Raw genomic sequence first — 14,476 nt, 5'->3', positions numbered from 1 at the left:
AGAGGAGTAAACAGACCATGGTTGGGGTGAGAGGTGTCTTTGATAATTCTTCTCACCCTCCTTAGGCAGCGTTTATTGTGAATGTCACTGATGGAGGGTAGCTGGACACCAGTGATGTATTGGGCAGTTTTCACCACCTGCTGGAGTGCCTTCTGATCTGAGACAGTGCAGTTGCCATACCACTGATGCAGTTTGTTAAGACACTTTCAATAGTGCAGCGGTAAAAGTTCAGCAGGATGTGGGGGGACAGGTGAGCTTTCCTTAGCTTCATAAGGAAGTAAAGGCACTGTTGTGCCTTTTTAATCAGAGTGGAGGTGTTGTAGGTCCAGGAAAGATCCTCAGAGATATGGACACCCAGGAACTTGAAGCTTGTCACACGCTGCACTTCGTCCCCATCAATGTAGATGGGAGAGTGTGATTTGTCCTTTCCTAGTCCGCCGGTAGTCCACAATCAATTCCTTAGTCTTCTGGGTGTTGAGTGTGAGATTGCTGTTGGCACACCACACTACCAGGTGCTGTACCGCTTCCCTGTAGGCTGTCTCATCGTTGCCGCTGATCAGGCCTACCACGTGGTATCATCTGCAAACTTGATTATGGAGTTGGAGCCATGCTCAGGTATACAGTCGAGGGTGAAGAGGGAGTAGAGGATTGGACTCAGCACACAGCCCTGTGGTGCACCAGTGTTCAAAGTGAGGGTGGAGGATTTGTGGTTGCTTATCTTAACAGACTGGTCTGTTAGTGCGGAAGTCCAGGGTCCAATTGCAGAGGGAGGGGCTAATGCCAAGATCAGTGAGCTTGGAGATCAGCTTGGATGGGATCACAGTATTGAAGGCAGAACTGAAATCGATGAATAGTATCCTGACATACGTGTTATTTTTGTCCAAGTGAGTCAGGGCGGGGTGAAGAGCTGAGGCGATAGCATCCTCAGTTGACCTGTTGTGTTTGTAGGTGAACTGATATGGGTCCAGTGTTGGGGGCAGACATGTTTTCAGGTGGGAGAGGACCAGCTTCTCAAAACACTTCGCTATGATGGGAGTAAGAGCAACGGGGCGGAAGTCGTTGAGGGCCACTGCAGCAGCAGCATGCATTTTAGTTAGTGTTTGTGGCAGCGGGGGCGTGGTCAAGCGCCCGTCCGGGAGAGAAAAGCGGTAAGGGCGCTTACACCTGAGCTAAATTATGTCTAACACCTGTGTCTAATTTCCGTAAGCATGGGGAGAACGGCATATTAAGCAGCAGCGACAGATCCTCGGGGAATAGAGAATGACAAGGGAACCCAGTGTTCCCACGAAGACATCATTGTGTACCCTGAAAAAGGAATAAAAACCCTGGTCCCTCTCGAGACGTCTCTCCTATTGCGTAAGTAGCTTACGCTATGGGAAAACTCAGTTTCTCGAGAAATATTGAAGTCTTTATGTAAAACGCATTGCAGCTGCACAGCAGACAGCAATGAGCGAGGCAGCTCGGTCATTGGCTGTGCTGCGGCAACTTGCTCGAACCAATGACGGGGCGACTCTGAACGCGCAACCAATGAGCGCGCTTCACGCTCGCGTGCTCAGAGCCCGCCAAGATGGGCGTGGCTAAGGCTATATATTAGGCGCCCCGTCATGAGAGTTCTTTAGATTTAATCTCCTTCAGCAAAGACCTTCTCTTTGCTGGATCCTCTGGATTATTGGAGTCTTTTCGCCCGCCGTCGACAAGCCTACAGCAGGACTGCTACGAGGACGCCGGCGCCTTCAGCCGCCTTCAAAGCCTTCTGCTACGCCATCCGGCGCGCATCACCTTGATATCCTTTTACTAAGCTACTTTGCAAGTGTTCGCCTCTGCGACCTTTTTTGTCATTTAGTAAAAGAGCAAATTCGAGGTGTTGTTTCAAATGCCTTCGACCTGCGCCTCGTGCAGACGCCCTCTTCCTGACGGGGACCGTCACATTTTCTGCGCTCGCTGCCTGGGACCTGACCATGCAGAAGCTGCTCTCACTTGAGGCGGATGCCCCGATTGTGACTCCCTGGGCCTCACCGAGCTGTGCGCTCGCTTATCCGCCTTCGCCGCGTATCTGTTTGGCCATGAGAAATCCAGAGCTCAGTACTGACTGATTTCAACTCTGAGGGCAGATGGTTTATGGTTGACGGCTGATTACTAGACCACTGCCACCAGTAGGTTCCCGATTTTGTCGACGAAGTTTTTGGCTTCTTCTGTCGTAGTAAAGCTTTTCAGGCAATTGTCGACATAAAAGGACTTCAAGACTAAATACCTGACATCTTCTCCAGGTTGGCTGTGATCAAGTACATGCTATTGAAGGGCGTACACTGCGCAACAGGGACTGCAAGTGGTCCCAAAGGGAAGGACCTGCCACTCAAAAACACTAGGTTGTTCCTGTACATTGAGATCTCTCCAGAGAAAACGCAGTAGTGGTCTGTCCTCTGGGAGCAACCTGATCTGGTGGAACATCCCACGTATATCACTGCTGACTGCAATGGAGTGTTCCCGGAACCTGAGCAGAACAGCAAGTAAAGACGGTCCCAGTACTGGTCCAGGGAGCAACAGCTCGTTGAGATTTTGGCCCTGATGTCGGAATGAACAATTAAAAACTACTCGGTCCTTCCCATTGTGATGGACCATATGGTGTGGGATGTACCATGATGAACCAGAGTCCTGTTCAGCATGCTGTTTCAGCTTTACCACATAGCCTGCTTGTTCCAATTTATGGATCTCTGCAGAGTAAGCAGCTGCTTGTTCTGAATTTTTCACCAATCTCTTCTCAGTGGCTCTCAGCTGTGAAATCACTGCCTGTTTGGGAGCATTAAGTTGTGGCATGGTTTTGACTCACAAAAGAGGGGTGGCATATCTCTTTACCCCACCTACCTCAACCCTGACTGTTTTTTCATCCAGGAGTGCTATTGCCTCATGGTCTTGTCTGGATCTGGTACTGTTTTTTTCACTGCGGCAAGGTAACACATCCATCTGCCAAAGTCTTTCAACATGCTTATAAAGATCTGTCTCAGAAGATGAAGTTGCGATGAAAAAGCAGCGTTGTTCATTGGTCTCCCTCTGGAGATGCTGCACAGGACCCTGCAATGTCCAGCCAAGTCGTGTCTTGATGGCAGCAGGACCCCCTGGTGGACCAAAGCAGACAGGCCCTACTGGAGTAATAAGATGAGGGTAGTCTGAACCGATAAGTAGCACAGGACGGACATTGTCTAGATTGCGCAGCGGGAGCCCCCTCAAGTGTTGATATTTCTCCCTTAATGCTCTGACTGGATGCGTATGTTCAGCCAGGCTCAGCTGCTGGGCTGTAAATGCACCTTTAATGTGGAATATCTTTTTAGGCTGCGACAGTGGGGAGATAGAGAATGACACCGCTGCACCACTAAGGACCTGGAGCTCTTGCCTGACTGTGCGGAGTGGTAGGTCTTCTGGGTTACCTTTGAGGCCGAGCTGCTGAGCAGCACTGTGTAAAAGGATGGTTCTTTCTGACCCGTCATCTTGACCATGCTGTGTTTTCCATTCCTGAGGATTACTTTACTGATCTTCAGTAGGACTTTTCGTCTGGCAGGAGGTTTTCTTATGAGAAGAATCTCATTCATGGAATTCAGAAGACAGGAATTGGTAGTTGTGGTAGCAGCTTCGTTTTGCACAGTCTGTGATCTCTCCGCACTTCTCACTGTAATGTCATGAAGAACTAGCAAATGTCGGCTGTTACACTGCTTGCAGCGCATCTTCAGACTGCATTCCATTGCTTGATGGTTTCTGCCACAGCGCCAACACCGATTGTTCTCCTTGATCCAGTTACGCTTCTGATTGGTGGTGAGTTGCTTGAAATTTGGACAGTTATTCAAGGAGTGCTTAGTATGATCGCAGTAGGGGCAGTAAGGCTTTGATCCAGCTTTCCAGGTCGTAGCTGATGTCATTGTGTCAAGCAGAGCTTTCTCAGTGTTGAGCAGAATGTTAGTATTCTTATGAGAAAACTTGTGGTCTTGGATTATCTCTCTGGTCCGTGCAGTAGGCCCTTTACGTTGGCTGGTTACAAATCTTGATGTGTCATCCTGCACTTGGATTTCGTACTCCAACCATTCAGAAAGATCTAGAAGTGTTGATCTAGAGTGAGATCATGAGGTAATTTTCCTAATAATCTGGAGACATGAGAACCACACTGCAATTCAAAGTTGCCCTTCCTTCCGAGTTGCCCCAGCATGCCAACGAGTGACCGAACTTTAAGTGCGAACAGTCTGAAGGCTTTTATGTCTCTGCTGCTGATATTTGGGCCATCCATAAGTTCTGCTATTCATTGTAATGCAAGCTGGTGTGGCTGACCAAACTGCTGATCCAGAGCGTCCATTGTTCTTGTGAAGGGGTATTGAGAATGGCTGTAAGAATCAGCGATGAGTAGCGCCTCTTCTAGCTTGAGATGGTCTGTGAGAATCTGAAATTTAAACCTCTCTGTGGCATTAGCAGGGAGTGTATTCTCTAAGACGATCTTCAAACGTGAGAACTCTCTCGGTCTGGATGTACAAAATCTGGTATGGTGGGAGTAGGGCCTCTGTACATTGACTCTGGCTCAAACTGGCGCACTTTACTCTGTGAGCTATGGGCCATTCTTTGGCGCCAGGCAGAATCATAAGGTGTAGAGGTTGCACACGCTCTCTCATATGGGGGTTGATATTCTCTTTCAGGTTGGTAAAATTCCTCATCCTAAGGAACCTCCCAACTGGATGGCTGGGCACATGGCATGTCATAGGGGGAGTAATCGTTGTCTCTGAGTTCAGCCACAGGAGCGGAAGAATGTTCATGATCTGAGTTGATATCATGTTGTCTGAAGCGTGGTACTGGCACAGGCCTAAAACTTCTCTCAGCTGACTGCATGTTCTTTACACGACGTGGTGCAGGAATAGGCTCGCTAGTGTATGACTGACGGGCAGGAATAACAGATGGTAGCGGTTGAGCCACAGGCCGTTGTTGTTCTACCTGAATCTGTAGCTGCTGCATCTGCCGCTTAAGTTGAGAGAGCTCTTGTGCATATTGCTGATTTGTCTGCTGCAATGCATCCCTTTCCTGCTGGATCGGATTGACAGTGCGAAACATGTTCCTATTTGCATGGCGAGAAGTAATATTTCTTCGCTTGAGAATGTCATTCTCAGACCTGCTTAGTTCAGTGTCGGACCATTCTTCTGAGCTAAGGGGCTCATTACCTGGGATCTGTACTGGATCGGATGCCATTGCACCCTCCTGTTGGGTTTCACCCTCTGACTGATAGGAGGGCATCTGAGTGTATGGTGACACGGGTTCGGGATACAAGAGCTTAGGCAGGGAGAAACCAGTGAGATCATAATCTTCATATCGGGCGGGAAGGGCAGTCTTCCTTCTGACACGCCCAGTTGGCTCATCTTCTGCGTGTGCTGACATCTTATAAGCCTGTAGCAAGTTTCATCCGGCTCGAAGGACCATGAAGAAATGAATTGACTGATGACAGCTCAATCACATTTAGTTATGTTGCTAGTTAGGTTGAAAACCTGCCACAGGGTGTCTGGTAAGAGACTGGTCAGTAGATGTCCGATATTTGGGAATAACCCGTTTATTTGTCACCACATCAACTCAGATAACAAAGAGTTGTCCTTAATCAAGGTGTATAAGTAGGTGTGGTTTTTCTATGGTAACAGAAAATATAGGCAAGTGTAAACATACATAATAATAACATTATATGTTTTAAAACAGGTACATGATGAGTATGAACAAAATACGGAAATGAGATTAATAAAGAAAGAAAAACAAACTTGGTATGTCATACATTAAATTACACTCTAAACAGTTTGATCTGCGTATCATAGTTTGTCAGCGGTGCTCTGTCTGGGCTAGTTACACGCACACGCATTAAGTTGTTTACAACTTCAGAATACCTCAAACGCAGTCTTTGACAATTGAAATGCATCAAACACAGATGAAATATACATAGATTGCATCAATATGACCAACTAAGTAGATATATAACATCCTATATACAGCACAACATCGTTCCAAAGACGTGACAACTCCTATAATTAACCTCAATGAGCTAATGCTCGTTATAACGGCAAACTAAATATTGAACAGGTCTAGGATTGCACATATAATTGCTAGAAATCAAGTATAATACACTTACTTTGCATTGATGCACAACACCCATGAAATTAACAACTAAATGTTATTTACAATGGCAAAAATACAGCGTTAGTGCTCCGACAGAATCAACTCTCAACTTCACACAGAGCACTGTGAGCGGGATGTTCGCATGCACGTAGATCAGCGAACGCTGATTGGCTGCTATGCTGTATGCTGTGCGTCGATCAATCTCGGCAAAAGAAAAAGATTTATGTCAGAAGGCATATTACTAGTAATGGCCTTTTTAACACTATCTATAAAGTTTCAAACATTTCTCCAGCTCATGCTGCGAGCATTACGGAGATAGCGCGCGTGCCTGTAATCTCACACGCACCCCTGCACTCGGCACTCAACAAAGCTGCTCAGCGGCCTCACGCCTCTGAGAGCTGTAAGCTCAGTGTTAGCACAAGGCAATTCGCCGGCAGGGCCCATACGTCACTGCGACACGCCCCCAGTCAGCATTCAGCCCATATCTGTGCGAGCAAAAGCCTGAAAAAAAAATGTAAAAATCCCCGACATGCCAAAATGGGTTTTGAACATAATAAAACACGGTTACTCGCTTCAATTCGCTCGCAGACCACCCTGCTTTTCAGCGGTGGTCGAGACGAAAGTGAGGAAAGATGTTTCACATGTTCTACGCACCGAGGTGCTCAAACTGATAGAGAAGGGCGTTATAGAAACTGTTCCTCCCTCTATGAGCTGAGGCGGTTTTTACAGCCGCTACTTTCTCGTCCGAAAAAGGATGGTGGCCTCCGCCCCATCCTAGATCTCAGACATCTGAACAATGCTTTAATGATTCGCTCATTCAGAATGTTAACGACCAAACATATCCTTGCGCAAGTTCGCGACCGGGATTGGTTTCTATCAGTGGATTTGAAAGACGCTTACTTTCACATTCGATAGCGCCTCATCACAGGCCATTTCTGAGATTCGCTCGAGGGACAGTCATACCAGTACACAGTACTACCATTCGCCTATCATTGGCCCCCGTACATTCACGAAATGTATGGACGCAGCACTTTCCCCTGAGACAGCGGGAGTGCGAATACTGAATTACCTCGACGATTGGCTAATCCTAGCACAATCAGAGAGTCAGTTAACGATGCACAGATCTTGGATTATCAGCCATCTAGAATGCCTGGGTCTGAGAATCAATTTTGCAAAGAGCGTGCTATCCCCCAGCCAGAATATCTCTTTTCTGGGAATAGTGCTAGACTCAGTGCAGATGACGGCGCGCCTCTCATCAGAGCGCACGCTCACTATTCGGCGCCTTGCAACATCATTCAGAGCGGGCGCGCGCCCCCGTCAAACGATTTCAAAGGATGCTCAGTCTCATGGCCTCGGCATCAGCTGTACTCCAGCTAGGATTGTTGCACATTCGTCCTCTCCAACGCTGGCTCAAGAGCCGTGTCCCCACTCACGCGTGGCACTCGGGCCACTTTTTAATCAGAGCGAATCACGGCTGTATAAAAGCCCTGACACCCTGGAAGGCCGTCGACTGGTATCAAACCGGCATGAGTCTGGGTGTGAACACACAGAGAAAAATGATCACGACAGATGCCTCCAAAATAGGATGGGGGCCCTTTACGACGGCAGGCCTGTCTCCGGTTTTTGGTCAAACCCGGAAAAGCGCCTACATATAAACTGTCTGGAAATGAAAGCGGTCACCTTGGCTCTCAGAGCCCTGCTTCCGTACCTGAAAAACGAACACGTCCTGGTCCGAACGGACAACATGACGGTAGTATCGTATATAAATCGCCAGGGTGGACTCAGGTCGAGCTCCCTGCACTCTATGGCCAGGGAGCTCATCTTATGGTCACAGCACAACCTGCGCTCGCTGAGAGCAGCGCATGTTCCAGGCGTCCTGAACCAGGGAGCGGACATGCTGTCCAGAGACAAAGTTCTCCCAGGAGAATGGTCTCTCCACCCCCTGACGATTCAGTGGTTATGGCAAACCTTTGGCGAGGCAGAGGTCGACCTCTTCGCCACCAGGGAAAATGCACACTGCCCTCTTTTCTTCTCAAAGAGCACGGACGCGCTCGCCCAAGTCTGGCCGAGCCGCCCCTTGTATGCTTTTCCCCCGATCGCGATGCTACCTCAGGTCATCAGTCGGATCAGGGAGGTGAAATGTGCAGTGCTCCTGGTAGCCCCACTCTGGAAGAACCAGACGTGGTTTCCAGAACTAATGCAGATGATGCAATCTGCCCCATGGCCGATTCCGTTGAGGCTGGACCTCCTCAGGCAGGCCAACGGGATGATTCTTCATCCCCGCCCCGATCTGTGGGCCCTTCATGCATGGCCCCTCAATGGGTTCCAGAGAACCTCCCCAGCGGAGTGTTGAGAACCATCACTGAGGCGCGAGCGCCCTCTACGAGGCGCTTATATGCCCAAAAGTGGAAAGTGTTCAGTGACTGATGTGATACCAAGAGCTTGAACCCCAAATCGTGCAAGATACCAAGTGTACTCGCCTTTTTGCAAGAGCTGCTGGAGGCGGGCCGCACACCTTCCACGCTCAGAGTCTATGTGGCTGCCATAGCAGCGTCACACAATCCTGATAAAGAACGCTCATTAGGGAAAAACGACCTAATCATTCGTTTCCTAAGAGGCGCTAGGAGGATGAACCCTCCTCGCCCCATCGGTACCGATCTGGGACCTGGCCACGGTCCTGGACGCACTCAAGAGTGCCCCGTTCGAACCTCTCCGAACCGTGCACCTTAAACAGCTCTCGCTCAAAACTGCGCTCTTGCTGGCACTCGCCTCAGTCAAGAGAGTGGGCGACCTTCGCACGCTGTCATCAAGCGCTGCTTGCTTGGAATTTGGACCTAACGACTGCAGAGTTGTCCTTAGGCCAAAGCACGGGTATATTCCTAAAGTGCTCTCCACACCCTTCAGAGTACAGGTGATATCTCTGGCAGCGCTATCGTCTCCAGCAGACGAAAGCGATGCTAATTTACTCTGCCCGGTCAGGGCGCTCAGAGTATACTTGGAACGTTCTGCCTTGTTCAGACAGACGGAACAATTATTCGTATTCGTATGCTTTGGCGGCCTCACTAAAGGTCTCGTAGTTTCAAAGCAAAGAATATCGCGCTGGATAGTAGATGCTATAGCGCTGGCTTATGAAGCCAAGGGCCTTCAATGCCCCTTAGGCGTCAGAGCTCACTCTACGAGGAGCATGGCCTCCTCGTGGGCGTGGTCGAGTGGGATACCCATTGAGGATATTTGTGCGGCGGCAGGCTGGGCCTCGCCTTCGACATTTATCAGGTTTTATAACCTATAGGTCCCCTCATTGCATTCCAACATTCTATCAGTCTGACTGTAGTATGGACTGGAGTACGTATATGCTGAGCATTATCTCCTCCCTTATAAGGTCCGTCTCTGACTGACTTAGAGGGTTTTTTATGCATATCAGTAAATAGAAAAATCAGTACATAAGATATGTGCTTGTGTTTTTACAATGAGCTCCCACCATGGGCCACCTTGGGGCAAAGGCTCTGTATTATCCCATTATATAGCTCGCCGTTGGCCAGCTCGTTGAATAATCACTTTGCTTTAAGGCTCAGGCATCTGCCTCTGGCTTTATAGAGCTGAAGTCAGCACGCACGGCGTTTTGCATGGTGTTCCCATAGCGTAAGCTACTTACGCTAATAGGAGAGACCTCTCGAGAGGAACGACTCGGTTACTAACGTAACCTCGGTTCCCTGAGAGGAGGGAACGAGTATTGCGTAAGCTGCCGTGCTTGTGCTTGGTCAGTTCGCTTCAGTCGATTGAACCTAAAGAACTCTCATGACGGGCGCCTAATATATAGCCCTAGCCACGCCCATCTTAGCGGACTCTGAGCTGCGGCAGCGCGCCATTGGTCGCGCGTTCAGAGTCGCCCCGTCATTGGTTCGAGCAAGTTGCCGCAGCACAGCCAATGACCGAGCTGCCTCGCTCATTGCTGTATGCTGTGCAGCTGCAATGCGTTTTACATAAAGACTTCAATATTTCTCGAGAAACGGAGTTTTCCCATAGCGTAAGCTACTTATGCAATACTCGTTCCCTCCTCTCAGGGAACCGAGGTTACGTTAGTAACCGAGTCGTTACCTGAAGACGTTTTCCTGTGTTTTCCCTCTCTCAGAGCGAGAGCGTTCCACACTTTTGTAATAGGTTACACTATCTGTTTTAATCATTCAATCTCAGATGCTGGATAAGAGCGTCTGCTCATTTAATAAGTTTTATTTCTAAAGAAATAAATTGCAATTTTTAAGTATATGTATAAAAATCCCTACCATTACACAAGTAGCCTACTCCAGTCATATTGGTAACCTTAATTGGTAAAAATCTTTTTCAATACATAGAGAGGGTCCCACCATGGGGGGCTGCCATGTTAGGATCATATTACTAATCAATCTCAGTAAAAGCCCTGTTTTGGACAACTAACTAAATCGTCAGTTTTGCACTAACTCACTACTGTCCTGTTCTTCTTATGCACATCTCGTAATGTGCACCACATCTGTACAAACAAGATTAGTATTTATATATCCTTATTCTACATATTATTGTCTGTCTTAGTGTTTAGTACCTCTATATAGTTAAGTATCTGCCATTTTCCTGTATTTGCCCTGATCGTCCCTAAAGTGCGTCGGCCCACCTGGGAAAATGCCCAGTCCAGTCCTGACATTGACATTTGCACACTCACTGTTCTGTCAGTTCTATACCATGTCTAATGGTCATTGCTTACTTGCACTGCGCTGAAACTTATACCTCACTGCCAATTTGCACTATACCATATCTATTTATGAACAAATTTTTACTAATTTCATTGGTTTTGTACCAGCATTCTGCACGATGACAAGAAAGTTTAATCAATTGTAATATAATATAATATAATTGAAACTAACTAACTAACTAACTAAATAAACAGGCTTAATACATCTGTGCAACTATTCTAGTTTTGTCTATTAGAGATTATTAACTGTTTAAATAAATGTAAAAATAATATTTATAACACGTGCCACAAAACTGAATAGAGAAGAATGAAAGAAGGATATTGCAAAAAGCTTTTCTGGGGTAACTGCAAACCTTAAAGTGGTAAGATTTAGAATACTGAAAATTGTGACCTCAGGTGCATTAATGTTACATACAGTATTATGAAACTGTATATAAGGAATGTTCTGTGTTAAATGCAAGTTAAATACATAAATACTCTCAGTTAAAAATAATAATATTTTGAATGTTAAAATACTCACTGTTTCAAAAGTATAGCCACAAGATATAAACAATATGCATGTTAACATGATTTTAGTGCGATAAAATCACAACGTTTTCTGTCTAAAGTTATAGCCAATTTTACAACTTCTTTGCCATGACAAAGTAATGTCAACAAATCCTAAAATTACTATAAAAATAACAATTTAAATAACTTAACAAAATAATTAATGCAAGTGCTTTTTTAAAATGATAACATTCAAATTTCTGCCTTTAAACCAATTGAAATTGACCCGATTCACTTCCATTGTAAGTGCCTCTCTAACCTCAATTTTTTTTTGTTTTTTAATAAAAAGGAGGGACGATTCAAGATAAAAAAAATGTTTTTAGGTAATCGATATTAATGCCACAAATACTTTTGATTGACCTTAACTTGTACTGAACCTGGAATATTCCTTTAATCTGTCTATTCATGTGTGCAAGAATATTCAAATTTGTATTCATATGTGAACAGATTGGGGTGGAATAATAGGGTTCAAAACAGTGTTACTATGAATGCAAACTTGAATACAGTAAAAATACACTCTATCAGCATAACATAAATATGTATATAAATAAATAAAAATGTCCAACATTCTTTTGAATGTACATTAACTAAAATAAAATATTTGATGCAATGAGTGTCCCTACATTTACTATTACTATTATTTTGAATGGCCATGGAAAATAATGTGATAACAATTTTACCTGGTCGCAAAAATTTGTCCTTTAATTTACCTGATGAACTTTCACCTTTTGCTGACCCTTTATGTTTCGCAGAGCTAATGTGTGCTTCTAAATCACTTGCACCTTTATTAGCAACAACTGACACATAACAAGTGTCAGCTTTACGTGTCATACATTCTGCATCCTATGGATCTCGACCTGGACGAAAGCATGGGAATTTTGTGCAAGTCTTCTGTAAATTTGCACTTTAGTTTGGCCATTGTCTCCACTCAGCTCTCATTTGCAGCTACTGTCAAGCAACTGTATGATGCCGAACACAACTCGCTTCGCGCGTTAGCGGAGAGATTGACAGGCAGGAATTTGGACAATAGTTGCTGCAAGCGTCTTATAATCGACCAAATGTGTGCGAGAAGGCGGGACTTACAAAGAAGTGCACACAATTAAGTATTAGACCAGATGCACATCATAATGCAACTAAAGCCGAATCCTGGACATTTTCGCAAATATAGAAATATATAGACCATAGGACGTATGGTCACCCTAATTAAGGCCATCACCAAAAGAAAAATAATAATAAAAATATATAATAATAATAATAATATATATATATATATATATATATATATATATATATATATATATATATATATATATATATAAACGTATCTGTCAATTGTATATTTGCAGGCTTTGTAAAAAAAATTGGGCATAGTCTGTTTTATATTGTTTTTCTTCAACGCCAATCATGAAATGCGTATTTCTGCGCAGACACGAGTCTATCAACTTGCATTTGAAACCAAAACAGGAAGTCGTAAGTATTGTGGGACGTGTAGTTCCGCTTGTAGGCCGCTGGTCTGGATAACAACAGACGAAGGAACCGAACACAACACAAATTAGGGAAACCTCTTAAGGATTGCGGCAATACCTGTGGGTCTTCTACACAATCATGCCCGGCTTTACTTGTTGCGTGCCTGGATGCTACAACAACACACACCGGGACCGCGAGCTGCGATTCTACACCTTTCCCAAGGACCCTTCTCAGCGCGGGATATGGCTAAAGAACATTTCACGGGCCGGAGTAAGCGGCTGCTTCAGCACTTTCCAGCCCACCATCGGGCACCGCGTATGCAGTGTACACTTCCCAGGGGGCAGGAAAACCTACACCATCCGCGTCCCGACCATTTTCCCTCTGCGTGGAGTGAACGAGAGAAAGAGTAGACGGAGCAGAACCAGGAAGGTGTCCGCTGTTGTGCCCAGCATTACCAGCGAGGCAGCACCAGTGGAAGATCAGGGGGACACCGAAAACACGACCGTGATGCAGATAGGTCAAAATGGCGAGTACCTGGCACCCCTGGATCTCACACACTCCTGCCTCACGGCGGTCGTGTCTGGTGAGGGTGGAGATCTGCCCGCGGGCAGCGCGATCTCCATGGCCGATCTCGCGCTGTGTGGAGCGGATCACTCTTACTCGCTTACCAAAGGCACGACGTCGGGAGAACTTTTGCGCAAACTGAACGAGCAGCGGGATATAATTGCGCTGATGGAGATCAAAATGAAAGAGATGAAGAACACCATCCGACAGCTACGCGTCTCCGAAGCGCATCTGCAAGATGAGCTGCGGGAAAGGGATCGCCTGATCTCCACCGGACCCGTCATTAGTTAGAAAATCTGATGGAAAACGCGAAAAGGATGGACTAAAAACGCACAGTCTGTGTGGAAGATCACCACGGCGACGACAATTGTGTTTCTTAGTTCTCATTTAAACTCTCTCGTCTTTCTCCAGGACAGAGATGGCTAGATGTGTTTGTAACAATATGTTTGGGCGCGGGCTGTCCGATACAGCACAACATGGGACTGAGAAGTCGTCAGTGGACTGTAACGATATACATTTGTGTTGATTTCTGAGATGAAGGGACTTTTCTCCTCGCTGCAGCAGTTTTGCCCAAGATCTGTCCACTGCCACATGTCATGATGTTAAACGCACTCAGAGACTTCTTCATACAAGTGTGGGAACAACCGCGAATCATTTGTTTTTTCTTTCTTTGTTTTTAATATCCGAGAGCTTCAGGTCCAAGTGAACTGATTGCTTACACGCAGGTGACTGCAGACAGTAAAGATGAAGTAAACCGCTTTTGAACATTTTAAAAAGAGCCGCATAATGTCATGACATTTATAATCTGAAAAAGTTCTGAATCTCTGCTTTGGAAGATTATCACACGGGTCATTTATAGATAATAAAGGATAATAATAAACAAAAATGATCTCATCATTTACTCACCCTCATGCCATCTACGCCAAGTATGACTTTTTTCTGCAGAACAATTTTATTTTTTTAGATGAATATCTCGACTCTGTAAGTCCATATACAGTGCAAGTAAACGGTGACAAAAAATGTGAAGCTCCCAAAAGCACAAAGGCAGCATAAAAGTAA

The 14,476-nt window shown here is 45.8% G+C and overlaps 1 protein-coding gene across 1 annotated transcript; it reads left to right on the top strand.

The window, feature by feature from the left end:
- Positions 1–12,863: 12,863 nt before the first annotated feature.
- Positions 12,864–14,443, top strand: LOC127656696 (THAP domain-containing protein 11-like). The gene has a single exon (XM_052145147.1). The coding sequence runs from the start codon at positions 12,992–12,994 to the stop codon at positions 13,706–13,708; it is 717 nt and encodes a 238-aa protein (XP_052001107.1). The 5' UTR covers positions 12,864–12,991; the 3' UTR covers positions 13,709–14,443.
- The last annotated feature ends 33 nt before the right edge of the window (positions 14,444–14,476 follow it).

The sequence above is a fragment of the Xyrauchen texanus genome, chromosome 2 (assembly GCF_025860055.1).
Source record: "Xyrauchen texanus isolate HMW12.3.18 chromosome 2, RBS_HiC_50CHRs, whole genome shotgun sequence".
Lineage (NCBI taxonomy): Eukaryota > Metazoa > Chordata > Actinopteri > Cypriniformes > Catostomidae > Xyrauchen > Xyrauchen texanus.
This window is presented reverse-complemented; position numbering and strand designations above follow the sequence as displayed.

Excerpts from the sequence above, each read along its gene's own strand:
- LOC127656696 (XM_052145147.1), top strand. The coding sequence starts at position 12,992 with ATGCCCGGCTTTACTTGTTGCGTGCCTGGATGCTACAACAACACACAC.